The 27,921-nt window shown below is 49.1% G+C and overlaps 3 protein-coding genes across 3 annotated transcripts; all 3 read right to left on the reverse strand.

Moving 5' to 3' along the window:
• Positions 1-9,329: 9,329 nt before the first annotated feature.
• On the reverse strand, positions 9,330-11,297 carry MZB1 (marginal zone B and B1 cell specific protein; the record flags this gene model as incomplete). Its single annotated transcript, XM_080920001.1, has 4 exons — positions 9,330-9,706; positions 9,804-9,914; positions 10,218-10,342; positions 11,124-11,297. The coding sequence occupies 4 exons, from the start codon at positions 11,295-11,297 to the stop codon at positions 9,550-9,552; spliced, it is 567 nt and encodes a 188-aa protein (XP_080776127.1). The 3' UTR covers positions 9,330-9,549.
• Positions 11,298-12,112: 815 nt separating this feature from the next.
• Positions 12,113-17,337, reverse strand: PROB1 (proline rich basic protein 1). Its single transcript, XM_080919954.1, has one exon. It carries the CDS (start codon positions 16,958-16,960, stop codon positions 13,898-13,900), a length of 3,063 nt encoding a protein of 1,020 aa, XP_080776080.1. The 5' UTR covers positions 16,961-17,337; the 3' UTR covers positions 12,113-13,897.
• A 1,224-nt stretch (positions 17,338-18,561) lies between these two features.
• On the reverse strand, positions 18,562-25,870 carry SPATA24 (spermatogenesis associated 24; the record flags this gene model as incomplete). Its single annotated transcript, XM_080920246.1, has 6 exons — positions 25,748-25,870; positions 24,535-24,600; positions 24,193-24,323; positions 24,031-24,101; positions 18,795-18,897; positions 18,562-18,691 (listed from the first exon to the last, which is right to left on the reverse strand). Exons 1-6 carry the CDS (start codon positions 25,862-25,864, stop codon positions 18,562-18,564), a joined length of 618 nt encoding a protein of 205 aa, XP_080776372.1. The 5' UTR covers positions 25,865-25,870.
• Between the last annotated feature and the right edge of the window lie 2,051 nt (positions 25,871-27,921).

A 27,921-nucleotide genomic window follows, 5' to 3' on the forward strand; every position in this document is an offset into this window, starting at 1 on the left:
AGCAGTTAAGAGCACTGACTGCTCTTCCAGAGGTCCTGAGTTCACTTCCCACATGGTGGCTCACAACCATCTGTAACAGATCTAATACCCTCTTCTGGTGTGTCTGAAGACAGTGACAGTGTACTCATATACAGAAATAAATCTTTTTAAAAAAAATACCCAATATAGCAAAGCTCTGTCTGAAAAGTAACAGGAAAGGGTCAGTTGGATGTCTCCTTAGGTGAAAGACCACCAAGCCCAGTGACCGGAGGGGAAGAGCTGACTTCCACAGGCTGTCTTCTGACTTCCACATGTACCCCTTTGGCAAAAACCCAAACTCAAACACAGACACAAACTCAGACACACACATGCATACGTGTACACACACACAAGCTAATAATAAATAAATAAAATTGGGGGCTGGCAAGATAGCTCAGCAGGAAAAGACACTTGCTGCCAAGTCTGATCTGAGTGAGTCTTCTCTCCAGGACCCATGTGACAGAAGAGAAATAACACTCACAAGCTGTCCCCCTACACACACATCATTACAAGGTGCTCAAGCACACACACTAAATATAACTTTTAAAGATTTATTACATATAATTTATTTATTTATCCTATAAGTACACTGTTGCTGTCTCAGACACAGCAGAAGAGGGCATCAGATCTCGTTACAGATGGTTGTGAGCCACCATGTGGTTGCTGGGACAGGATCTCTACGAGAGCAGTCAGTGCCCTTAACTGCTGAGCCACCTCTCCAGTCCATATTTTTTTAAACAAAAACTAGGTATGATGACACATGCCTGTAATCCCGGACATGTACAGGCAGGAGGATAGGGTGTTCAAGACCAGCCTCCAACATTCTTTGCTACATAAGACCCTATCTTGGTAGCTCAAGCCTTTAAAATTCAGCACCCAAGAAGAAGAGGCAGGCAAATTTCTATGATTTTGAGGCCAGCCTGGTCTACAGAATGAGTTCCAGGTCAAAGCTATATAGTAAGACCCTTAGATAATAAAATAGAAACACACACACACACACATGCACACACCTATTTCAAAGGGGTTAAATAAATAAATATATCAGGACATTAAGTTGAGCATGGAACCCTTCTGAACACTTCACTCGTGTTCAGTCTGTGCCTGCATCTCTTTTCCTATCTAGTCTGGGCTACAGCCTGACTGTTAGCAGAGGCAGTCATGAGGATCAAGGAGCCCTAGCAAGATCTGGGCCTGGGATTGGCATCTGCTCCCCTCTGGTTAGCGTAGTTCCGACCACCCCAGAGGCTACCTACTTCTGAGTTGCTGTGCCCGTGGCCGGGCTGGGATACAGGGGCACAGGCCAGGCCAAGGGCCCGTGGATAGCGCGGCTCTCCAGCGGGGCAGCAGCTTCATGGCCGTCTCTGCTTTTGCTCCGCTTTTCCACTCCTCTCTGGGTCCTGCGCTGCAGTTCTCGAAGTGGTTTGACCTGTTGGGCCTCTGCGACTCCTCCCAGCTCTCTGCGGGTGGCAGATCGGGAGCCCCTACCCCCACTTCTTCAATCCCAGCTCAATACAGCCCAACTCTCACCAGGTTTGAAATAGTGTCCCTTAGTGCATTGGCCATGACACTAGCGCCCATGTGATGTCTTTAAGCCGCTGTTAGGTAGTGTAACCTTAGAGGCTGCTGAGGATGGACTCCCCCCCCTCCACACACACACACACACTTCTGTTCAGCTTTGGACCCCACCTCCTGTTTCTCAGGTAACACAAGGAAGATAAACATCCACTCTGTCACTGTTCCTTAAGCTTACTGCTCAAAAGAATAGACTATGTCTGGCCCGGGGTGGAGACTGCATTCTGATCTGCTCCGGGGATTAGAACGTTACCTATTGTTTCTTCTCGGAAGTTACTTCTCGCCTAGCTAGCTTGGCGTCACATTCCCTTAACCCCAGCACGCTTGAGGCTAGTAGGGGAATAGATCTCTGTGAGTTCAAAGACAGCTTGGTTTACATAGTAAGCTTCAGGCTACCCGGTGTGATAGCTATTCTTGGTGATCAACTTGATAGACACATGGAATTAACTAAAACTCAAGTGATCTGTGGGGGATTTTTTTTCTTAATTATGTCATTTGAAATGGGAAGACCTCTGAGTGATGCATTACTTCTCCACCAGTAAAACGAGCCAGTTCAAGCCAGATTAGCATATACAAAAGCAGGTTTGTTGCCATGAAGAGGGGGAGAGAGAGGAGGGGAAGAGAAAGAGCAAAAGAGTTTGTGGGCAGAAAGAGGGAAGGAGAGAAAGGAGAGACCAACATGTCTGGATTCTGTAATGGGGGGAAGAGCAGCCTAGCCCGTGGGCTGGAAAGTTCAGGGCTGGGGCCTTGGTATGCCAGGTCAGGACAGAGGGATACTGGATTATTGGACCCTGTGTTGTTAGACGGCCATTGTTGGGCTAGCTGGACGACAGCCTGTAAGCCATTCCAATTGTTGGTGAAAGGGCGAATAAACCCCATTTGTCTAATCTAAGGACCAGGCATGATTTTGAACCGGAGGCCATAGGCACAAGCTCCAGGAACATAAAAGGTCATAAAACCCCCTCCCAAAGAACAGCCTGGAGGTAACCACAAAATGAGGAAATATCTCAGGACGGGCCAGCTGTGCTGGGCAGCCCTATCTCATCCTATGGTTAAATGTTCATGACATGGGAATGCAGACCACCGGCTACCTGTGACCACCCACCCCCCAGCACCCACCAATGACATTTTAGATTATCTAATCCTTCTAGAGAGTTTCCTGATTCCCTATAAGAATGGTTGACCCACACACACGCTAGATGTTTCCACAGAATACACACTCTTTGTCTTAATACTATGAGTCTGAGGTCTTCCTTCGATCTTTGGGCCCTTACATTACTATACAGGCAGCCCCACTGGCCTGCTCTCAGGGGCCTAGCAACAGCTTACATCATCACCTGCCACCTCCAGGTAAGCCAGGCATGTGCTGTGAATCAAAAGGCCCCGGCCACTCCAGATCTCTCTCTATCCTTGTGTCCTCCTCTTTCTGCCTTCTCCGGTGTTTCCCTCTCTGCCCTCTCATTCCCTGTCTCTAGAGCTCTTTCCCATTTCTTCTGTCTCCATGCCTGACAGCCTCTCTTTCTCTCTCTCTCTCTTTCTCTCTCTCTCTCTCTTTCTCTCTCTCTCTCTCTCACTCCACCCCCCCCCATATCCCCAATAAACCTCTTACATCAGATGTGTTGTATAGCATAATTTCTCAGTGGTCTATCTTGACACCAGCTATCACCCTGTATTAGTCGGGGTTCTCTAGAGTCACAGAACTTATGAATAGTCTCTATATAGCAAGGTATTTGCTGGTGACTTACAGTCTGCAGCTCAATTCCTTAACAATGGCCGGCAACAGCTGTGAAGTCCAAGGACGTAGAAGATGCTCAGTCCCACAAGGCAAGCAGAAAAAGCCCCACAAGGCAGGCATACAGAGAGAGGACCTTCCTTGTTCCAATGTCCTTACATAGGTCTCCAACTGAAGGTGTGTCCCAGATTAAAGGCGTGTGCCACCACACCCAGATCTGGGACTTGCTTGTCCCAGATGACCTTGAGCTCAGTGATCTCCTTGCCTTAGTTTCCTAAGATTCTTAGTCTCTATGCCTCAAGATCAAGATCAAAGATGGGCCTCCCAATTCTGGATTGTGGTTCATTCCAGATATAGTCAAGTTGACCACCAGAAATAGCCACTACACACCCCTTGCTCACAGTTTTTATCCTATCACTAATTTGTCCTTTCTGAATAGATAGATGATAGATAGATAGATAGATAGATAGATAGATAGATAATAGATAGATGATAAATAATAGATGATACATTATGGATAAATGATAAATAGATACTCAGTGGATAAGTGCCACTCTTCTAGAAAACCCTGACTAACACACCCTGTGTGGTGGATTGAAGGAGAATGGCCTATAGGCACATAAGTTTGGATGTGCTTGGTTACCAGGAAATAGAATTGTTTAGGAAGAATTAGGAAGTGTGGCCTTGTTAGAGAAGGTGTGGTGAGATTTGAGGTTTGCTAACCCATTTACAGTCTTTCTCTTTCTCTTTTCCAGTGGTAACTGGTGGTTGAAATATGAATAATCTCCCATAGGCTCATATTTTTTAATGCAAACTCACTAGGCTGAAGAGGTGTGGCCTTGTGCTTATTATTATTTTGGAGGTAATTATACCCCCGAGTTGCCTGTAAATATTTATTTAGGGTTTCTACCCACTTCAGATCATTTAGTTGCCAAATAAAAGACACAGAAACCTTTAGATTTATAATAAGCTTATATGCACAGAGCTGGGCAGATGTCAACCCTCTATGCTGCTTTGTCTACTTCCCATGCTGATCCCCGAGATGTCACTTGCTGTGTACTACCTGGGCCACTGATCCATCAGGCCAGCCGTCATGGCCTTGTGCCTACAATCTGAAACCCCAGAGTGGCTTTCTTCTTCTACCTCTTCTCTTGGTCCCTACCTCAGACTCCAAGCTCTTTTTTTGCTTCCCCCACCTCTTCTGCCCATCCCAGGCTGTAGGCATCTTTATTAACCAATCAGGGATAAGCTGAGGGGCAGAGACAAAGTTTGCACAACAAAAACTGGATTATGGGAGAATTCACCTGTTTTGAGGCAACCAAATCTTGAGATATGGTATCTAGCATTTGAATACATAGCGGCACCAGATCAAGCCCAACAGACCTTGTTGGAAGAGATGAATCAGTGGGGTGGATATGAGTTTTTCATAATTTTATTATATATACACATTCAGTTGGAGACCTATGTAAGGTCACTTCTATAAAAAAATACATAATAAAACTGAAGGTATGTCTCTCCAGCCCCAAAAAGATTTTTTTTTAAATAAGAGTTGCCTCAGTCATGGTATCTCTTCAGAACAATAGAACCCTAAGACAATCTGTCTCAAACAGAAAAGAGGGTATTTGGAAGATCTGCTGCTGGGTTTGATTCTTTGGATCCAAAAGGTAGAAGGGGAAGCTGATTCCAGCAAGTCATCCTCTGACTTCCACATAAGTGCACATGAAAACACACCCGAATAGGAGCAAGTTAATCCAGCTGGGCTGTCTGTCACCTGGCCAAGATTCCACCAGCCAAAAAAAAAAAGGAGCTAGAGGAGTACTCACTCCTTCATGAGACAATGTCCTTCCTAGAAGTCAAATTCTTTGTGCCACCACAAAGAACCTGCCCACTTTTCTGAGTCCTAACTCAGAAAATTATAACCCCCTCCCTTTTTTTGGGGGAGGGATACTAGCCAAAGCTTAAGAATGCGTTCCCTGACAGTATAGGAAAAGTTAACTACCTAAAAGCCTTGGGTAGACTGTCTCTGGGTAGGAAAGTTGACCTCACTGATAGCACCTGTGGATGTCCCTGATAAGGTGACCCACACACCAAACTCACTGGCATCTACCACCTCCAGACTGCAGGGGGGCTGCCCTAAAGATGCTCTACATCCCCAGAGTTGCCCCTTGGCCATTTTGTAAAAGCCCAGGACCTCACACATCAGACACATCTCACCATTGTGCTTCTGGATATGACTTTTGCCTTTATTTCCATGTTGCTTCGACCAGTCCCTGTCTAACTCTTCTTCCCTTTGTAAATGCTTGCACACCTTCTTTGGTGAACCTACGTGCTTTCTTGGCCTGGCCTACATAATTATTTCCATCTAGGCCAGCCCAGATTATGCACTTAAAAAGAACATCCTTGGGCTGGTGAGATGGCTCAATGGTTAAGAGCACTGACTGTTCTTCCAGAGGTCCTGAGTTCAATTCCCAGCAACCACATGGTGGCTCACAACCATCTGTAATGAGATCTGATGCCCTCTTCTGGTGTGTCTGAAGACAGCTACAGTGTACTTATAACATAAAAGAAGAAATAAATCTTTAAGAAAGAGAGAGAGAGAGAGAAAGAGAGAGAGAGAGAGAGAGAGAGAGAGAGAGAGAGAGAGAGAGAGAGAGAGAGAGAATCTCACTATATAACAATAGCTGGCCTAAAATTCACTATGTAATCCTAGCTGGCCTTAAATTCAGAGATCCACCTAAAGTTATTGCAATCTTGTGTAAGCAGATATCTCATTTAGCTGCCATGGTCCATAGGACATCTAATGTTTCACTAGAGATTTCTCCAGTTAGAACTTTTCAGCAGCCTCCAAACTCAACTGTCATCCCCATGAGATACTTCATTTGTGCAGGCTGGGAGGAAAGGACAGAAGGTCAGGCAGAAGCCAACACTACAAAGAAGACAGACAATGTAATGGCAAAGAAGCCTCTGGAAGACATCATTCCCAGGTATGGTTTTCCTACCCTGCTTGGGTCTGACAATGGAGGACCATTCATCTCCAGGTAACTCAATCTCTAGCACAGGTTCTGGGGACCAATTGGAAATTACATTATACATACAGACCAGAGTTCAGGGCAAGAAGAGAGGATGACTCGGACATATTCCCTGATGACAAATAGAAGGGAGAAGGGGGCATGGTTAAGTAATAAAGATGGTGAACTTCCAAGATGGCCGACTGTGTTCTCAAAATCCTGACCTGGCTGCTTAAAACAAAGGTTCTGTGGGCTCTTTGTCTTGTTAGCAAGCCTCCTGGTGATGGACTGGCTGGACAAGTTAGAGGCTGGATCAGAACAAACAGCAGTGGGCTGCTCAATCATCCTGTCTTTCTCTTTAAACTGACTAACACTAAATTAAGGCAGGAAAACTCTGCAGAGATTTTAGAAGCCCCAGCCTTGAAAAGAGACTGGGTTTTCAGCTTTCTAAGGACCCTTCTGCCTTTTGAAGGGTGTTTTCCTCTGTGTGTCTGCAGCATTTGTGTTTCCCTATTCCCAGTAAACACTGATCCATTGAATCAGCTGATGGTTCTGTCTGCTGTTGTTTTCTTAGTGTTTCAGATTTCTCTGCTACTGCCTGTTGCTTTCAAGATCTCTACACTCCCACCCTGCCTTTTCCTTAAAACAGAGGACAAAATAAAAACAAGGCAGAAAAACCTGATTGAGATCCCTAGCCGATATCAATGGGATGTGGGGTGCAGCAATACCTTTTCGTAAATATATTTCTTAGCCCCCAGTAGACTGAACTTTTGGCAACCCTCATAATAAAGTTAATAATATCCCTTGAAATTATTTAAGACTGTATGGCTCACCTGTTATTCTACAATGTGTCTCCTCAGCCTGCTTAAGTTTAAGCTGCTTTTAGGAGAGCACTCTAACCAACCTTATTGCTTTAGATTTCCCATGCAATCAGCTTTTCCAATCAAAACCAATGCATAGCTTTCATTTTAAATCACGAACTCTTTAATGCTCTGACCCAGAATAATGTTACCTGTGTGTATGCATTTATTCATTGTGGTAAATTTTTACTGAAAACAGACAACAGGCTAGAAGAAACCTCAAAACAAATATTCACAATATACATTGCAAAGGAGGTGTGGATTTAGCTGAGAGCATGCTGTAGGTTTATTTTCTAAGCCTCAGTCAGTTGGGGGCAGTGAAGAGAGTTTCCTTTCCCCTTGAATAGCTCTGTTAACCATTTTTATAAAGAACTCCTCATCCCTGGCTCAGTTTAGTGGCACACACCTTCAAACCCAACACTAGGGAAGCAGAGGCAGTCAGATCTCTGTGAATTCCAGGCCAGGCTGATCTACACAGAGTTCCATCCAGCACAACCAGGTGAGACCCTATCTACATAGTGAGACCCTATCTACATAGTGAGACCCTATCTACATAGTGAGACCCTATCTACTTAGTGAGACCCTATCTACATAGTGAGACCCTATCTACATAGTGAGACCCTATCTACATAGTGAGACCCTATCTACATAGTGAGACCCTATCTACTTAGTGAGACCCTATCTACATAGTGAGACCCTATCTACATAGTGAGACCCTATCTACATAGTGAGACCCTATCTACATAGTGAGACCCTATCTACTTAGTGAGACCCTATCTACATAGTGAGACCCTATCTCAAAACAATAAACAGAGAGTCAAGCCCGTTGTTGGAGACAGCACAGTTTAACCACAAACATAACAACAGAAAGATTACAAACAGGCCGGAAGCCAGACTATGGACATTTGGAAGGAACATAGAAAGAAGTGAAGATTTTACACGTGGGCTTGATCTTGGTCAAATTAATCCAAGAGGAAGCTGCCGTGTTTTTATTTTGTTAGGATAGACTTATGAGACTTACCCTATTGCCAGTTTGTTTTCAGACTCCATTTTGATAATATGTTGAAAATAAGTTCAAGTCTCTAGGCTCTAGGGGAGCTTTCCTGATGGCTAGGCCACTTCCTCCTTTTCCTACTCTTCTCCTTCTCCTCCTCCTCCTCCACAACCTTTTATTCCCAAAACATAACAATTGTTCCTAACCTTGGAAGAACAAATGATTCTGACTGATGGAAAATTGTGACTGCAACTTGGCACAGACATTTGTGGGTTTGGAGTTTGAAAACTCTAGGGGTTTTGTGGGTTGTTTTGGATTTTTAGATGCTAACAATTCTTTAATGAACTAACCCATGTTGCCAGGTCCTAGGGATCCAGAGCAGTTCCTGGTGCCTAAGAGTTCAGGCTTGCTTAAGAAACCCCAGTTCTCCAGCAGCCAACACTACTCCAACCTTCAAAGTCCGAAGCCCCTCCCTGCCGAGCCTTTACTTGGCCTAGTACTTGTCAGGTCCCAGGTCGAGGCTCACTAAGTGCCTGTGGCTCCTCCCAGTACTTCTCACCCAACCTGCTGCCTTAAACCTCTCCCCCAGTTCCTCATTCCTATCTAAACCTACCACTTTAGCCATGCATTCTCCTGGTCCTCAGCTCCTCTCTTGGTCCTCTTGGTCATCTGTTCTTGTCTCTTGGTCCCCTCTCACAGCTTCCCCCACCCTCAACTCCTCTCATTGTCCAGTTCAGTCTGGACTCTTCTAGATGCCTCTGGCTGTGCTCTCCCTCGTATCTACAATAAAATCCCTGTCCTCAGTCATACCTAGGAACAGCCACGACACAATTTTTATTTGTTACTTAATTGAGCCTTTTTGTCTAAATGGGTAGAGAGCAAGCCATCCATGCCTAGGTGGCTACAAGTGGCTGTCTGCACTTCCCTACGGGCGGGTCTAAAGCCCTGCACTGTTTAGCCTTGAGCATGTGACTGGATTCTTTCCTAACTTGCTCACATTTCCAACCACGCCAACTCTCTTCTGTGTAGGTGAAGTGATGTGTATTTGGCCCCCATGGGAAGGACTTCAACAGAAACACCATTTTCTTCATAGAGAGGATTCAAGGTCAGTGAGCTTTATTTGAAAGTAGAAAGGCAGCCTCAGCCCCAGTACCCCAGGGAGGAGGGGCTTCTCTGCCCCCTCCCCACCACTGCTGGAAGAAAGGGCACAAGAGGGTCAAGTACAAAGGCTCAGGACTTAACTGCAGCACTTTCCAGGCTGAGGACAAGTTCAAGGCTATCCTGGGCTACATAAGAGCCTGTCTCTAAACAGCCATTAATAATAATAATAATAATAGAGAAGATCCAGAGGTGTTGCAGCTTAAACTAAAGCTCTTCTCTCTGGGCCAGGCTCTCCTGTGAGCAGGTCCCGTGGGTGCCCCCACAGAGCAGCGCCTCCAGAGTTTCAAGGCCTTGGCGGTAGGCTTTGTAGATCTGGTCCTCTCCAAACTCTCCCAGGTAGTGAAAACATGTCATGGAGAGCCTAAGGGAGCAAATAGGCATCTTGAACTCTAACCTGCCCATGGGGAAGTCAAGGAGCAAAGCAGGAGTCCAGGGGCTCCTTCCCCACATGCTATTACCTATTGGGCCAGGGACCCCCAGTAATCATCACGCTGATGCTTGGCTCTGGCCCCTTGCTAAGACCTGGGCCCATGAGACGCTTCATCTGGTTCACTTCTTGGACTCCATAGCTGATGGTAAAGGGAAGCGAGGGACATAGGATCAGTGCGACCAGCTCCGGGAGGGACTTGCTCCTATTCTAGGCTAAGTATACTGAGCTCCGACGGGGTTAGGTCCAAGGCTCAAGACCTCACAGTCATCTTTCTGTGGCCATCTGCTCTCCCAGATGTTCTTAACAGCAACCGTAGCCCAAATTTCAGCCCAGCCAAACTGGTCCCTCAGACCAGAACCTTCGTGGAATGAGCATGTGGTATCAATGGGAGGATGGAGATCTGTACCCAGCAGCCCTCCCCGCCCCCCATAAGGAAGCTCACGACTGCCAGTTCTGAGAGCAGGTCCGGTCCAGGACATCTGTGTATGTGGATTCACTCAGCTCCTGCAATCCACCGGAGTCTGGGGTGTGAGATTTAGCCTCTGCTTTCGCCAGATGTTGCCCCATCTGGAATGAGGAGGTGCTGAGAGTCTAGACTTTGGGGCTGCTGGTCATTTGGGGGAAGGAGAGAAGGAAGGACAGACACTCAAAGTCTCTGGGGAGAATGGGGCGGCAGGGGAGCTGTTGAGCCGGAAGCGCTTCCGGCAAGGCAGGCTGCAGGGGCCCCTCTCTGAGCCCCACAGCTGGGCTGGGCCAACTCAGGCAGGACCTACTCTCCTGGGGATAGGGGAGAAAAAGCTGAGTGAAAGACCTGGCCCCTCCTTCAGGGCACACTTGCCCAGTAGCACATGCTATTTTTAAATCATGAGAACAAGGAAAGTCAATCATCATGATAATAATAATAGTAATAAACAAATAAATTAACCAGATTTTAATAACACATGTACTCACTCACCCTGCGTACATACAGAAAGGTGGTCACACGGGCATGCTTATGGTGAACAAGCATGGTGGGTTCACATAGATACATATGTATTCAACATGTATAAAGTAAGGTACCTCAGGGACCGGGGGAGGGTGGCCAGACGAGAAAAGATACAGACAGGGAAAAATAAAAGAGGACGGATGATTCCCTGGGGTGACAAGATAAGATGGGGCCATCTCAGATTGTCTGCTCTTTGGTGACCAGGCAAAAGAGTAGACTGAGGCATGATAATTCAAGCGAAGGGGGCTAGTAATATTCTGGAAAGACTGCTGATTAGGGCTGAGGGGCTGGGGATTAAAGGCTCAATGGTGAGGTCTAAGATAGTGGCCTACATGAGGACTGCCGGGGACAGGCGGAACTTACTTGGTAGGCCACAGCCCGGCAGGCATCGCAGCGCAGGTGCGTCGGCATATGAGATGAGTACTTCTCTTCATCATCCAGTGTGGGAGCCGTAGCTGAGAGGGAAACCCTGTCCCCGAGGCTCCCCAGGATAGCCCTGCCCCCAAAGAGAAGCAACAGTGGCAGAGGTAGTCTCATGGCTTCTGAACTTACTTCTTGGGGCACAGATGTACATTCGTATTATCTGTGGTTTAGGCCAATAGGGAACCGACACCTCACTAACCCTCTTCCCTTCCCATGAGGCCCTCTGGGGATGCTACGCATGCAGGTTCCTTAGTGGGCGGGACCCTGGCTCCTGATGACTCAGCTCCATTTCACATGTAAAGGATGAAGATGCAAAGATCGGGGTTGAGGCTGGCCAAGGAGACTTGGCGGCTGGAGAGCGCATACATACACGCAGGTAAACACTGATGTGACCTGAGCACGTGGTAAGAACTGTGCCGAACATCCTGTGGGGCGAGGTGGTTGGTTACAGCCATCTTAATCTACTACAGAGGATGTGAAAGCTCAGAGAGAAGAGACCCCCCCCAGCTGGAGTAGCCATGTTGAGAGTGGTCCCCAGTACCCACAGATCTAAACCTCCAGGAGGAATGTGGCCATGACTACAGTTGCTAGCTTAGGGTCTAACTGTAGTGAGACAGAGTTATTGAGTCTGGGAGATCATGGGAGCATGCGTGGTCTTTTTCTTCCAGTCCTAGGCCAGAGGCAGACATGAAGACTTTGTGGAGGGTGGTTAAGAGGCAGCGAGCTGAAGAAAGCTCAGTGGTTAAGAACAGTTGCTTGTTTTGCTAAGGACCAGGGTTTAGTACCCATCACTCACACAAGTGATTCACAACCATCTGTTAACTCCAATTCCAGGGGATTCGATGCCATTTTCTGGCCTTCATAGGCCTCAAGCATACACGTGGCGCACATACATACATGCAGGTAAACACTGATAAAATGCAAATAAATATATTTTAAGTGTTATTTATTTGATTTTTTTTTTGAGACAGCCCCGGTTGTGATTGAACTCAAAGAGATCCTCCTGCCTCTGCCTCTCAAGACCTGGGTGTATACCATTATACCAGGCAAAAGTGATTTTTTTGTTTTGTTTTTAAAAGGTGGCAGCAGGAAATTAGGACCATACACTTGGTTGTCATTTCAGCCACCATGGCTCTCCATGGTCAGCCATTTATTGCACACCAGGGTGAGATGATACACTCTAGGGGTGGCCCTGGTCCCTCCATGTCTTTGGGACCAGTGTCTCTGATAGAGATGTTGAGGTTATTTCGACGGTGTATTTTAGCCAATTTCCCATCTAGGGCAAGGCTGACAGAAGCTCCGACCGATCTTAGCTACACAGGCTTCCAGCTGACCTGGAAGCTATCAGATGCCTTCCCAGCATTGCTTCTGGAGGGAAGTACCCTTTCCTGAACACCTCACATCAAACACCCCTCCAGCAAGGCTGTTGCCTCTGCTCCAGGAGGAACATGGAGAATGAACCCTTGGCCTACTCCATATAGGGACACCTTTCCTCTTGGCAGCTCTAACTGAGCCGGAAGGATAACAGCCTGACCTTTCTCCTTCTTGTCATCCTGGTGATTCGAGGTGGGGATGGCTTCAAGACAAGCTGGCTCAGCTCCCAGGGTCTACAGAAGACAGGCACTGGGGCTGGAGTAGGGGGGGGGAGGCTCCCTGCTGTGGGCTGTTAGCTGTAGTCACATCTTTGTTTGTTGTCTGTTTGTTGTCTTCCAGACAGGATTTCTCTGTGTAACCCTGGCTGTCCTGGAACTCACTCTGTAGGCTGGCCCTGAACTCACAGAGATCCACCTGCCTCTGCCTTCTGAGTGCTCGGCCATGGCCCAGCTGCCATGCCATGATAGTTAAGCAATAATTCCCAGAACTAAAGTAACTCGTTTTTCTAGATTCTTGCCCTCCCTGCCCTCTCAACTCCTGAAATGGCCAAGCAAGAGAAATGTTTGCTGGCCACCTGAGATTCTTTAATTAACCACTTGACCCTAGTCACCCCTGGCCACAGGAAACCCAAAGAATCTTCCTCCCCTTCCTCATTTCCTAGACCCTCCTGCAGGCCTTTCTGCCAAGGAGCTGCTTGTCCCATTGGCTGTCTTTACAGGGACTACAGCAGATCCCACCCAGTTCGCTCTGACCCTCCACATCCCCCTGTACAACATCCATACTTCATCTCCAGCATCCATCCTCAGAGCTCTCCCTCACTGCCTCAAGCTGCCCTGAGGCCACACTGGGTTCTCCCATAACCTCCTAGGACAGATCCAGATTTGAGGGCTGTCACCCGTCCCATTCATCTCAGCAGCACCCACTGTCCTGCTCCACTCCGCTGGGCCCAGTGTTAGGGAGATACAAACAATTCACCAAGGCAGCCCCGGGGCCTGCAGCTCTCACACCTGCTATTCTGGGAAACCCCGACACCTCTTAGACTGTCTTCTCACTTTGACAGACTTGCTTGCCTACATAAACACGTACACAAACACACCACACCCTGGGAAGGTTTGGGAAAGGGATATTTTTGCTGAGGGGTGGGGCTGGGGTCTAGGCGGCATGCTCCAGCACTATCAGCCCAGGGAGCAGATACATTCTCTTAAGGTCAGTCCTGGTCTGGTGACTGGCTGGAACTGGCCAAAGACTTGATGGGAGAAAAAAAGTTAAAGAGGCTGGGATCCGGAACTTCCAAAGCTTTCTAGGGAACCCAACTCCATGGGGATAAGGACTTAGGTCTTTCACAAAGGAAACACAGAACCCTTGCTGGACTGGATGGGACCAGAACTGGAGGGTGGGGCACAGAAGAGCATGGGAGGTGGTACTGGACTAGGGGTCCCGCTCAAGGGCATGTAGTACATCCCCTCCAGGGATCCAGCCTCGGGAGCCCAAGGTAGCTGGAGAGTACCAAGGGACGGCAGGTTGGGGGACAGCGGTGACAGTGACGGGCCAGAGATAGGCCCATAGGCCGGCGGGTAGAGGCCAGGCCCTAGGGCCAGTGGGGCATAAGGCGGGCGTGGCTGCCGGGAGGGAGAGGGCGAGGGTGGCAGCAGTACTTCCACGTACTGCCCGCTCTCAGGATCGAAGAGTAGCCTCAGCCTCGGCTGCCTCGGCGCCTCCACAAAGTAGTACCGGCCGCTCTCCGGGTCTACGAGGACCTTCCCCGCGGGCGCGGCCCCCGGAGGCCTCCGCGTCCCCAGGGAGGATGCAGGAGGGAACCGGTCGGTGGGAGGCGCGGAGGCAGCTCGTGGGAAGGGAGCAGCGGTCCTGGCTGCGGTCGCCGGAGGATCCGGAAGGAGGGGCGCCTGGACCGTAGTTGCAGGAGTCACAGGCGGTGTCTCCAATTCGGGTACTGCCCTGAGGCTCGAGTTTGGACACGCCTGCGGGGACCCGGGTCGAGGTGGTCTGGTCCCTGTGGACTCTAAAGGGGAACACTGGGTTGCGGTGCGAGCGCCTCCTAAAGGGCTGGTCCGACCCTCGCGGTCGGGAACCAGACTTTGGGCCTCAGCATCCGGGTTTTCTCCTCCAGGACCGCGTCTTTGGACACTCGGGATTTTCTCCCGCCTCTGGCCGAAGGCTAGAGCGCCAGGCAAGCGGATCTCACTGCGAGCGAAAGGCTTCGCGGTGCTGTTCTCTGCCCTCCGCCTCGGGACCCCGCTGGACTCGGAGGCATCCTTAGGGGTTGCATGGAGTGAAGGCTCTGGTGACTCGTAGGGATGAGGTACCACAGGTAGAAAGTCCTTGAGGAAAATGGAAGTGTAATGAGCCGGGGCGGGCGACTCAAGTGCCGGAAGCTTGTGCGTTTTGGATGCATCACCCTCCTCCCCACGGGCCTCCGCAGGAGGCGCGGGAAGCCCGGAGCCCGGGGTCCCTGCTGCGAAGCTTGGCGCGTAAGTAGTCTTAACCATCTTGCGCACGTCTCGCGGCCGCGGAATGGTCACACGCGGACGTCCAGGAGCCGCTTCTACCGAGCCCAAGGCTTCTGGGCACACATCGTCGTCCAGGATGCTTGTGAGATGACTTCGGGGCTGTTCCGTTGTATCTACCTCTGGAGATGGCTGGTCGCCTCTGAAGGCAATATCTGAATTTTCCAGTGAGAGTAGACACCGCGCCTCTGTGAGATCTGGAGTCCCGGGTGCTGATGGTGTAGGCGGCTCCAGCTTCTGAGTATGACCATTCATAGCTTCCTGACGCAGCGCCGTCGATGAACCCCGCACAACAGGACTCCAAGTCTCTGCAGGCGATGGGCTACGCGATTCAATAGGATGAGGTGACTCCTGAGGGAGCAGGGCTGACAGGGACCCGTCCCTACTCAGCCCTACTGCATCTCCGCCTCTCGAATTCGGAACCTTCCACACAAGAGAAGCTTCGGGACATGGGTTCCCAACTCTAGCGACACCCTGAGTCCATTGGGGAAGTGGGGGAGGAGAAGGGGTCCTTCTGTTGACAACTTCCTCCACGGAGGCATCCCGATTTTCCCACGCAGAGGATGCACCAGGGAAGGCCTGGTTACTGGTTCTCCAAACAATCTTAGGAGGTTGTGGGAGGGCCTGGGGAGACCGGCAGCGAGGACCCCGCACGGCCCCGTTTGGAGCCTGCTGCGGTGGAGATGGGCTTCTCGGTCTCACAACCCTACTGGGAACCACCCGGGAACCTCTAGAATGGAAAGGAGGACTCCGTGCCCTCGGCACGGTTCGATCGGGAGTCTCACGGGGGAACTGAGTCTTGGATTCCTGTTTGTGAGACTGGTGAATTTTCTCCTCTGACTGCAGAAAGATGCTGGAACTAACTGGACCCAGAGGCTCAGTCCCGGGTGCCGGCTTGTCCCGCCGAATCGCTCGCTCTCGGAGGCTAGGCCAAGGCCGCGGGGCTCTGGCGGAGGTAGAATTATCGTGTGCGCGGGGTGGCCGAGTCTTGGCCTCTTCCAGGACCACACGAGTGTTGGCTGCCGTTTCCTGAGAGTTCGTCGTGGATTCTGGCTTGCCTATAGACTTCAAGGTGACGTTGCTGGGGGCTGGGACCGCAGAGCCCAGTTTTCTGGCCAGCGCCGACTGCACGATGCCCGCGGCGGTCTGCAAGCGGCTCAGAGACTCGTCCAGGGAGCCGGTGCGCAGGAGCAGTCGAGGACGCGGCGCGCGACAGTCCTGCGAGGGACTCCGAGGCCGCGGACGCAGCTCGATCTGACGTTTCGGTACCGTGCGGGGTCTAACGGGCGCGGTGCGCTCCTCCAGGGCCACCTCCACACACTCGTACTGGCCTGAGACGGCAGGACTCGGCTCGCGGGGTGGCAGCTCCAGGTAGGTGGCCCAGCGAGGGGTCCCGTCGGGGGCCTGCGGCTGCGACGAGACAGAGGCAGGAGACGACGCTGGCCCGGGCAGCGGGGGACTGCTGATGGTAGGCGCCATGAGCTGTGGCTCCTCCAGATCCCCCGCGTCCGAGCGGCTGAACAGAGGCCCCGCGCCGAAGATGACTTCCATCTCCCCCGACGGCAGCATGCGCAGCTGGGGCCGGGGCGGCGGCGGGCCGGAGCCCGGGCCTCGCGGGAAACCCGAGCCGGAGCAGTGCTGCTGGCGGCTATTCTGGGCGCTGACGGACAGGACAGGCTGCGCGCCCGCCCCCCGCCCAGGAGCCACCCAGAGCCAAGTCCCCCGGCCTTCTGTGTCCGGCCCAACGTCCGGGGGCTCCGGAGAACCCGGAGCTGTGTGGTAGGAGCCGGACGAACCGGACGAGTCCTGACGCCGCGCAGGGACAGGCAGCCGCTTTGAGAGCCCAGGAAGGGCTAGCGGGGCGAGCGCGGTCAGCATGGTGGGCAGGACACCTAGCACTACCACCCTCGCAGAGCCTCCGCTGGTGGCTCCTGCGCTGTCCCCGCCCCGCCTGGATGCCGCGGGGTCAAAGCGTCTTAAAGCGCCAGCGTCAGCGCCTGGCAGCAGAGACCTAAGCTGTGGGCCCTACGGGGTGAAGCCCCCAAGCCGAAACTTTCTCCAACACAGATGCAGCGTGGGGGTGGGGCTCCCCCGGCTGACAGGCATGTGAGAGGAAGACTGGCCTAGCTTTACTAAGGAGGCAGCAGCTAGGCCCAATTCTACCATCACAAGTGGAAAACTGGCCTTGCAAGGGGCTTACCCGAGATGAGGTTCAGGGTGTGAGATCTTGAATTTCCATATCCTTCTCTTCCTTGCCTTCCTTGTGTTTGACTTCCCTCACCCCCCCCCCCCCCCCCCCCCCGCCACACCACCTTTGATAGGATTGAGGATTGAAGATTATCAGAGGACCCTCCCAACTCAGGTAGGGAAGAAAGAGCTGGAGGATCACCCCTAGCTAGCTTTCACAAGTAGCTTAGCACCCAGACAAATCTGGAAGACAAACCAATCTTTGTAGGGTTCCCTTTAAAATCCTCGGCCCACAAGGCCCTTATTCCAGTCCCCCCCCCCCCCCAAATATTCCTTCCTTCCCTGGTAGGGAAAGTCACCAGCTGTCTTTGTCTTAGGACAGACAATAGGACAGGACTGTCCTTAACTTTTAGCTTGGCCATCCTGCTGTGACTCAGGCCCCAGCTGGCTCAGATGCACTGGCCTCTCCTTCGCACTCAGCCTCACAGTGACACAGCATAGGCTTGACTTAACCAGGACACACTCAGTGAAGGTTTCTGCAGAGTTGACCTTTCATCCTCTCAGAACTGCCTAAGCAACTTAAGCAGGCTGACCTTTCCCTGCTTTCAAGTTTTCTCACCTTCCTTGTTTGAAGGTTTTTGTTCAGCAGTGTAAGAAGGTGCAGGTGTGATCTATAAGAACAGTATACACATTCATATTACCTGATGGCTTCTGGTTTCTTAGCTTCACTGTGGTCTTGGAATCCAATATTTGAATTCTCTGGTCAGGGCTAACATGAGTGTACACACACACACACACACACACACACACAGCACAGGTACAGAAACACACTCCATTCTGCTCTAACCCTATAGCTAACTTTAAGAGAATCACATTTTATTCAAGTTTTGGGCTAACTGGGGCTGTGTCTGTAGGGAAAAAAAAACTAATCACCAAAAGCAAGTGGCAGTGCTTACTGGCCCACAGTTCCAGAAGGACCCACAAAGACCCAGTTCCCACTCACTGCTTTTGGCTCTACCCCATCCCAAACGAGGGCAGCAGGAGGGGCTGAGGACTTAAGCATTGTTCCTTCCTAGGCTAAGAGGCAGATGCAGTGGTGGTGGTCCCTAGACCTGACTCCCATGAAGCCCCTGATGCCTTGATTTGCTATGAGAGGCAGACAGACACAGCATGAGCTCTTAGAGGGACGAGGGACCCACGGGGATGGAAGGGAAGAGCTGGTCTCCCCAGGGCAGAGAAGGTAGAGTATCAGTTGGGCATTACAGCCAGAGAACAGGAAAGTAACCAGCATTTTATTTTTCCCTGGAACACTGACGGCTACGGGCCCGACGTGTTCCTGAGGCTTTCTTATGCTTCTGGTCCAGCACCTGGGCCATGTAGGTCTCCTGCTGCTTCTGGATCCGGAAGTCAGACACATGATTCCTGCAATGGAGCCAGCTGCTCATAGGCTGGACAGCCTGGGTAGGGGCCGGAAGTCAGGCCCCCCACTTCCAGCAACAACCCCCAGCCTGGCCCCGCCCCTCACCTGAAAATCTGTTTCTGCTGGCTGATAACTTGCTGCAACTCCTTAATCTCATTCTCTTTGCCATTAAGTATATCTTCTTGCTTTATAATGTGGGATTCAATTTCTGTGGGGGAGAGAGGCAGGGAGGGGGGGTGGTTCCCACTCTCAGGCTCCTGAGTCGAGGTCGTCCTTTGTGTGGCTCTTCAAACTCTGCTCTCCCTGCCCACGAGTTCTTCTTGAACAGCTGCCTGTTATGAGTTCGTTTTTTCTGTATTGGAGACTGAACCCAAGGCCTCACATGTGATAGGTGAGAGCTCCACCACTGTGCCCCATCCTTAATTTGGGGGTTGGGGGTCTCACCAAGCTCTTTCTACATAGCCCCGACTGTCCTAGAATGTAGACTACACTGGCCTTGAACTCAGAGATAACTCCTGTCTTTGCCTCCCAAGTGCTAGGATTGAAGGCATGCTACCATGCCACCCCCCAACCCCATACCCAGCCCTCTTTTTCTTTCCATTCATTTATTTATCATTTATTCATTTTAAGGCGGGATCTATCATAATAACTCTCTCTGGTGGTTCTGGAACTTGCCATGTAGACCAGGCTGGCCTCAACTGCCAGAGATCCACCTGCCTCAGCTTTCTCCCAACTGCGCCACCACACCTGTCTCCACTTTCTACTTGGTTTTAAAGCAGAGGCTCATTACGTTGACCAGACTAGCCTTAAACTCACTCTGTGATCCTGCTAGACCTTAATAAACCTTTGGTCCTCCTGCCTCAGCTTCCCGAGTAGCTAGGCTTATGGGTGTTCACCACAGGATCCTGCCACATCAGCAAATTTTTGGGGTCTCCTGAGTAGGGACAATAATTCTGTCAGTAACTTTGCCACTGTATTATGAACCTCATCCAGATGAGGATGGGCAAAAATCCTAGGAGAAAAGCAGAGAATCCTACCAAGGCTGGCCCCCGGGTCTTTATACTTCCATGGTTAGACCAAGTGGTCCAGAAATTGCGGCCCCTCATCATACTTCCTATTCACATTCCCTGTTCCTTTTTTATTATGTGCTTTTTGTCTAAAGTGTCTCATCCATTATTGCTGGCCCTTTCTACAACCAGGTCATAAGATTCATGGGGACAGGGACTATGTATGGCCTTGGTCACTATTAACCTTAAGACCTAAAACAGAGCCTGGCTCAGAGAGCTGTGTACTGGGAGAATGAACAAGATGTCCCTAAGGGCTTTGGGCTTCGAAATATCAAGTTTGACCACCTCATTTAAACCAGGCCTATCAAGGGCAGACTGATGCCCAGCCTTGTGCTATGCAGGGCCTCTGGAGGAATATGATGAGGTCCTTGACTACTCCAGACATGTGCTTCTCAAAAGGAGTCAGGACTTGGGAACTAGAGGCTGGACAGATGGCTCAGCAGTTAAGAGCACTGACTGCTCTTCCAGGGGACCCTGAATTGGTTCCCAGCATCCTATGGTATTGTTCATAAATCTGTTAACTCTAGTTCATGGGGATCTGGCACCCATTCTGTCTTTCATAGGCTCCAGGCACACACATGGCATACATACATGTATGCAGGCAAAACAGTCACACACATAAAATAAATCTTCAAAACAAAACAAAACTCAAACTAAATGAGGGTGGTGGCATGTGTTACTAATCCCAGCACTTGGAAGGCAGAGGTAAGAATATAGGAAGTTGGGGCTGGATAGATGGCTCAGTGGTTAAGAGCACTGACTGCTCTTCCAGAGATCCTGAGTTCAATTCCCAGCAACCACATGGTGGCTCACAACCATCGGTAATGGGATCTGATTGGTGTGTCTGAAGATAGCTACAATGTACGTGTATATATAATAAATCTTTAAAAAAAAAAAAGAATATGGGAAGTCCAAGGTCATCTTACCAAGTTCAAGGACAGTTTGGGCTACCTGAGACCCCGATCTCAACAGAATGAATGAATGAATTAATGAATGAATGAATGAACGAATAAATAAATAAATGCTGAGTTGAAGACTGCTGGTGTGGCTCATTACTAGAACACTTGCCTAGCATCTGTGAAGCTTTTGAGTCTGACTTCCCGCACTGAAGGAGAGAAGAAATAAAAACAACAGACAGAAGATGAAGCGGTCAGAGAAGGATAGAAGGATGGATGGCTGCACTGGAGGAAGGTGCATGTTGATGAGGCCCCATTAGTGAGCTGGGCTGGCTGTGTTTTCAGACCTGGTTCCTCATTTGTAAATAGTCCCTGTTCCACAGTAGCATGGAGAGGACCCAGTAGGACAGTGATGGAAAAGCCTCCTTCCTAACCAAGCACATATTAGAGACAAGGAGTTTTGTGTCTCAGGTTAAAATTCAAGGAGTCTATACGGATCCAAGAGCATTTATATAACTTGTCATTCATGGAGCCCTGGACAATTTTGATCACACAGGGAGAGAGAAAAAAAGACGCTCTGATTAAAAGGATAGCTGCACAGAACCGTTGAGCATGCCTATGCTGAGCTTGCAACACCCTGGGTTCAATTCCTAGCACCATTAAAGAGAAAAATAAGGGAAGGAAAATGTTAGGTATAGTGGCACATGGCATAATCTCAGCACTCGGGGCAAAAGCAGTGGGTCCTTGGGGTTTACTAGCCAGTCAGTCTAGTCAAAACTGGCAAATTCCAGGTTCAGTGTGAGACCTTGTCACAAGAAATAAGGCAGAGGGCCAGTGGGCTTAGCAGGTTTAAAAGTGCTTGCTGCCAATTCAGAGGACCTGAGTTCAATCTCCAGGACCCACAGTGGATGGAGAAAGTGAAGGTTAAATTTTCCTTCCACTTCCACACGTATACTGTAGGATGCACACACATAGACACACACATACACGCACACACAACTATAATATAAAACCACTGCTTTAAAAAAATGTCAGGTAGGTGAAGACTTGGCTTAGTGTTTAAAAGCACTTGTTGCTTTTGCAGAGGACTCTGGGTCACGTTCCATCACCTACATGGCAGCTCACAACTGTCTGCAAATCTGCTACCAGCATATCAGAGGGTATCAGCTGCCTTCTGGGATCTGTGGGCACCAATCATGCACGGAGTGCAGACATACACATACCTGCAGGTAAGACACTCACATACATAAAATAAAGTGTAGAGAACTTGAGGGCATCCCCTATCTCTGACCTTTGGACCTTGCATACACAGACACATACAAGCAAGGGAGAGGGGGAGGGAGAAGAGGTAACTACAACACAAGCTCTGGCCATGCAGAAGTGTTGGTGCACTTAGTTCAGGTGAAATCTGGTCCTAGAGGCAAAATGTAGAGAAGAGGAAGAAGCCATTGGAGAAGGCTGGAGACAGGAGGGAGCCCACTGCATGATGGTACTGGGCCGCTTAATTAAGCCGTCTGCATAATTTAGATTAATTGTATCTAAACTCTCTGACAAAGAGAACTAGAAATCTGTGTGACTAACTGGGCACAGTGACACAGACCTGTTAACTCCAGTATTTAGAAGCAGGGGATCTCTGTGAGTTCAAGGCCAGCTTGGTCTACACACAGAGCTTCAGGATAGACAGGACTACACAGAGAAAACCTGTCTCAAAAGGGGAGGGGTAGAGAAAGTAGCTATGTGAAAAAAAAATACAGAATTGAATTGAACTGGGTAGGGGTGGCAAATGCCCTTAATTTCAGCACTCAGGAGGCCAAGGCAGGTGGACCTCTGTTGAGTTTGAGGCCAGCCTGGTTTATAGAGAAAGTTCTTGGACAGGCAGGGCTATTCAGAGAAAGCCTGTCTCAAAACAAACAGTAACAACAACAACAAAATAAAAACTAAATTAAAAGCCAAAAAATTCCTGAAATCACAAAGAACCAGGCAAAAAAGTATTGATTAGAGTGAGGTTCATACCACCACACTGGCTTAGGTGAGGGCTTATGGTCTACTGGAAAGGTACAGAATATTTTATGGGGGACGCATCCAGACCCTGACCCCATAACACAAGCCTAGGGCCTGGGCTGATTTTGGCAGAAGGAGATGCTCTATTAAGGTGTCTCTGGTTATACCAGGATATAACTTCAGCTCTCTGGGTTCTCCAGATGGGAAAAGTACAAAGGTAGATAGGACCCAGGGGTAGAGGGACACTGGATATAAGAGAGTGACTACCAGTTAGGCTTCAGAAAGCCTTGCTCAGACACCCAGGATGACTGTCAGCCTGATCAAGAGACCAGCCCATTGGCACTTCTCAGGGAGTACTCACCAGGAGTGACAGAGGCTGAGGGTGGGTAAAAGCTGCCCAGGGCCCCAAGTGGGAACCTCAGGAGGAGGAATCTTAGTTCTCTTGGGCTCAGGTTAGTTTTCAACCTATTTGATATCTACTATAGTGAAGAAACAGATGTCGTGTATAGAATTCATAGCTACTTCTTAGGTAAGTAATAAGAGTTTAGCAGCCTCTGAAATGAAAGGTGTCCTTGAAGGTTAGAATATTAGGTAGCTGTGCACTGAGCTCAGAGTGTTCCACAGAAGCAGAAGGGACCAAAGGCACACACAGTGGAGTTGAAATCTGGTGGCCCAAACATATTTTACTCATTGAATACTTCTAAACTGCCTAAATTAGCTGCCTACACTAACAAGTCAGAAGTTTCCACTAAAGTTTTTTTTTTTTTTTTTGGTTGTTGTTGTTTTTTGTTTTTGAGACAAAGTCTTACACAGTCCACAATGGCCTCAAACTCCCAATCCTCCTGCCTCTACCTCCTGAATGCTGGAATTAGAAGCATGTGCCACAACATCTGGCTTCTAGATTTTTTTTCTTTTAAGATTCGGCAATACTAGGCTCTATTCCCAGGGGAGGGGCATGGCTCTGTTAACCTCAGTCTCCTTTTCCTGTGGAGTCCCTTGATCCTGAGTCTTAAGATGCCCAGTAGGATTGTGCTTGCTCTACGGCTCTTCTTGAAGCAAGGTTATAAACAGGGCACACTGTTACTAACACTTATCAAAAATGGGATAAAAAAAAAAGGTGGACTAAGAAGGTTGTATGTTTCAGGAAAAATGGGAGCGAGCCCGTTCCTTTATGGCTGTGAAGAGTACCGCACACTGATCACGTCCGTCATTTCCGTGGCCTGCCTGATCCCTGAAGGCACTTTCGAAGGTGTGACCGGCTTGGACTTGCCTGTATCCTCAGCCGGGAGCAGAAGTTGGGGTAGAGCCCTGCTTTTGAGCTGTTGGGAAAGAGCCCGTGTTTGTTAACTTGGGGGGCAGCACGGGCCTCCTGCCTACCATTGCACTTGGTGATGAGCTGGTCCTTCTTGCTAGACTCCTGCAGAACTCTGCTCTTGACACTGGAGAGCCTGGGAAGGAGAGGTAAAATGAAAGGGTGGGCAGGCAGTAGGCACATGAGCCCCCAGGCTCAGAGCCCCTTCCTGAGGCCCACTCACTCACGCTTTTTCAAAGGCCATTTTCTCTTTCTCCAGCTGCTTAGACAGCACCTCCACCTCTCCCAGGGCAAACTGCAACTTCTCTTCTTCCTTGGCCAGGAGGGCTTTGGTTTTGGCATGAGCAGCTTTCTCATCCTGCAAGGGAGATGGTGACTCTCTTTATCCATCTTGGGTCTCTTAGGATTCCTTAAACTACCCCCCACCCTTTCAGAGGTGCATGGTGAAGCCAGGGTGCAGGGAGTCACTAGGAGGGCTAGACGTTCTGACAGGCTAAGACTCAAGGATTCTGCCCAGCCCCAGGGATCTGGGGAAGTGGGAGGGGGAGTTTGCAGAGGCCGTTACTCACCACCAGTTTCTTCTCTATTTCCTGGAACTCTTCTTTACTGACAAAATTTTCATCCTGGAGAACCATCTGCAACAGAGCCTGGCTCAGGAAGGGACTGGGGCTGGGATGGGATGGGATGCCCTCCAAGGACCAGGAATACCAAGGATGGGGAATGGGACCATGTCCAAGGTACCCAGGTCTTGACAGGCCTTAGGACAGGAGAATTTAGTCTCACAGATTTACTGAGGCCTGGCTCTAAGTGCTGCTTACAAGGAGCAACTTGCCTCACAACTTGCCCAAATCCTGCACTGTACACTGTAAGTCCTAGGCAAAAGTACCCGGGGCTGTGGTACACAGAGGGACCTCTGTGGCCAGCTTTAGTAACTGCTCTCAGAGAAAATAACATTAATCCTGAGATCTGACTTGCTAAATAGGATGAGTAGAGAAGAAGTGCTCCAGGTCGTAGGAGTCAGCTGCCAAGAGAAAGATCTAAGGACCCTCTGGGAATCAAGGTAATTCAGCACCCTTGGCAGATTACACTGCGTTGAAATAAGAGTATGCCTCTCACAATCCCCCTCAAATCTAACTGCACACAAGGGAAGACACTGTCAAAAAATTACTAGAGTGAAAAACAGACCTGAAGCCTGTGTTTTGTTTGTTTGTTTGTGTTTTGGTTTGTTTGGTTTATTTTTTTGTTTTTGTTTTTTAAGATAGACACATCTCAACATTGTTACCAACAACAAAACCCCGTGAGCTCCAAGCTGGCCAGCACCGAGGTAACCTTTGACGCCAGTGTATGGCACCCACTAACTGAGGTTGGAAACAAAAGGGCACAGAAAACTTTGGAGTCCCTTAAATCAGCACCGTGAAAGGCACTGCATTTGACACTGGAGAGGAGTGCGGCTTAAGGAAAAATCTGGTTTCTGGGCGCAGTTGTTTAGGGAGTCGGTGAGGTCCTTACCTACCGCTAAACGTGGAGACACTTAAGTTCACTGAGTATCTACCAGTCCCTTCAGCAACTAGGCAGAATGGGGAATGCTGCCCAATTTGGTAAAGTTCAGGAAAGCACCCTGCTCTTCTTGGTTCCACCCCTGGCAGCTAGGTGAGCCCCGCCTCCGGGATGACGCCCTCCACGTTGTATACTAGCCACGCCCCCTACATCCACAGATGGCCTGGCCCCGCCCCCACCGGAGAGGCGTCCTGCGCGGCCTTTCACCGAGCTCTGGCTGCATACCACGTTCCTCAGCTGGTGGATCAGTTCCTCCTGCGATTCAATCACGTCCCGCAGTTGATCAAAGGCGAGACACACAGACCCAGAGCCCCCCTGCGACCACCCAAGGGGCGTCGCCATCTTTTGCCCCCAGCCAGCTCGTTGGAAATGGCCTCCCGCTGCGTGCCTCACCGTCGACGGCCAATGAGAGTGCGACGCCACAGAGCACCCTAGCAACCGGGGCGGGGACTTCCTCTGTTAGCAAGGCCAAGGCCTGGCTATTAGAAAGCCCCTTGAGGCCTGGGCGTGTGGTTCAGTGAGTAGAGCCAGGCTGGATTTCATCCTCCAACAATGGAGCAACAAATGTCAGAATATGATAGCTTAGGCTGGTACCTTCAGCGTTCAGGAGGCTGGAGGATTGTGAATTCAAGGCCAGCCTGGCCGACTAAAAAGCTCTGCCTCAAAACCCACAAAAACAAACAAGCAAAGTTCTTGCTTAGCATACACAAAATCTTGGTTTCCAATCAGATCCCAGCACTTCAGAGGTAGAGGCAGAAAAGAAACTCAGTCATTTTTGTATACATAGCAAGTTTAAGGTTAGTATGAGCTTAAGGGACCTTGTCTACAAAACCAAACCAAACCAAAGAATAAAAACCAAACCTTTGTAAAAATAAGCCAGGCATGGTGGCAGATGCCTTTAATCCCAGCCATTTGTGAGTTCCAGGACTGCCAGAGTTACATAGTAGAACCTCTAAAATTTGTCTCATTTGATAAACTCAAAAGATTCTTCTAAGCTTCAGGGTATCTACTTAGGTCCACCTCTCACAAATCAAATGGACTCCAGATAAGAGCATTGTCAACTGCTTGTTTCCCTCCCCCAACTGCCTTATTCCTGAGGAGGGGATCTAGTCTCCTTTCCCAGTTCTGGGACATCCACCCTGCTGGGAGCCAGCCCCAGTGCGGGGCGGGGGGGGGGGGGGTGGGGGGAGTGGGGGTGGGGGGGGGTGGAGGTCTTCTATTTTGTTGGTTCTTCTTGAGGCAGCAGAGGGAGGAGGGGAGAAAGTGTCAGCTGACGGTAAGATTTGGTCTGATGAGATATTTAGGGTTGCTGTACAATAGAAAGTTTACTTATCTAAGTTACTTTGCTACTGTAGCTGATCTTGCCTTCTGTGTTCTTCTGAGGCCAGAAAATGCAGTTTCTGGTACTTAGCACCTCTTCCTAAAACAGCAAGGGATTAAGTAAATAGCCTTTGTACTATCTCAGTAGGAACTGCTGGGCAAGGAACTTTCAGCCTACTAGTTGGAAACTGGAAGAAAAAGGGACACTTAAAAAAGTGATTATAATGTTTAGTACTAAGTTGTAAAAAGTTTCCTATGAAAGCTATCAATGTGAAAAAGCGGAAAGTTCCTGAGGGGAGAGGGAAGAAGGGAAAAAATTCCTCTCTCTTATCTTTGTCTTCAGTACTTATACATCTTTCAGAATACATGATCACATGTTACAAAGTTCCTCACAAGTTCACACACAAAAATATCAAATCATAAACTGAAATAGAAGTTTACAACAGTGAATGTTTCCATGAATATCCATTAGAAGTAATTATCTGGCTAAACATCCATCCCTGTCATAGCTCCACAGATTCACTGAAGGTTAAAAAACATAACCTAAGTTATTAATAAAGTTTTGTATAGATAAACCCAGTCAATATTTTGTCCTCTGTCCTACCACCTAATAAATTGTTAGTTCCCTATTTATGACCTTTGGTTAATTGTTTTACAACCTCTTGAAATGTGCTCTGAGTAGGAGAAAGTCTGGTTACTAAGAAAAATTGGCAGAGTTTTCATTGCAGTTTTGACTATCAGAAAAGGACCTAATAGCAGTCCCACTATAAAAGAGCTTAATAATCACTGGCATAATTTTAGGAATTCTTACAGGATCATCATAAAGACTTAAGAAGTCATCTTATATAGCATCACTACAAGACAGTACATCTTCTTAGATCAGTAGAGATCTGCTCCAAAGGGGTGGGAAAATAATGATTGTTATATATGTTTAATAATAACAAAAAAGCATATTAATATCAGGAATCCTAACCTAAAATGAATTCCCTTACAGCCTTGATTTATAAGGGCAAATCTATGGCAGATTATATAATAATCCAAAGGAAGCCATCTCAGGATGATCACCTGCTAGTTATTAG

This window comes from Micromys minutus, assembly GCF_963924665.1.
Source record: "Micromys minutus genome assembly, chromosome: 8".
Taxonomy (NCBI): domain Eukaryota; kingdom Metazoa; phylum Chordata; class Mammalia; order Rodentia; family Muridae; genus Micromys; species Micromys minutus.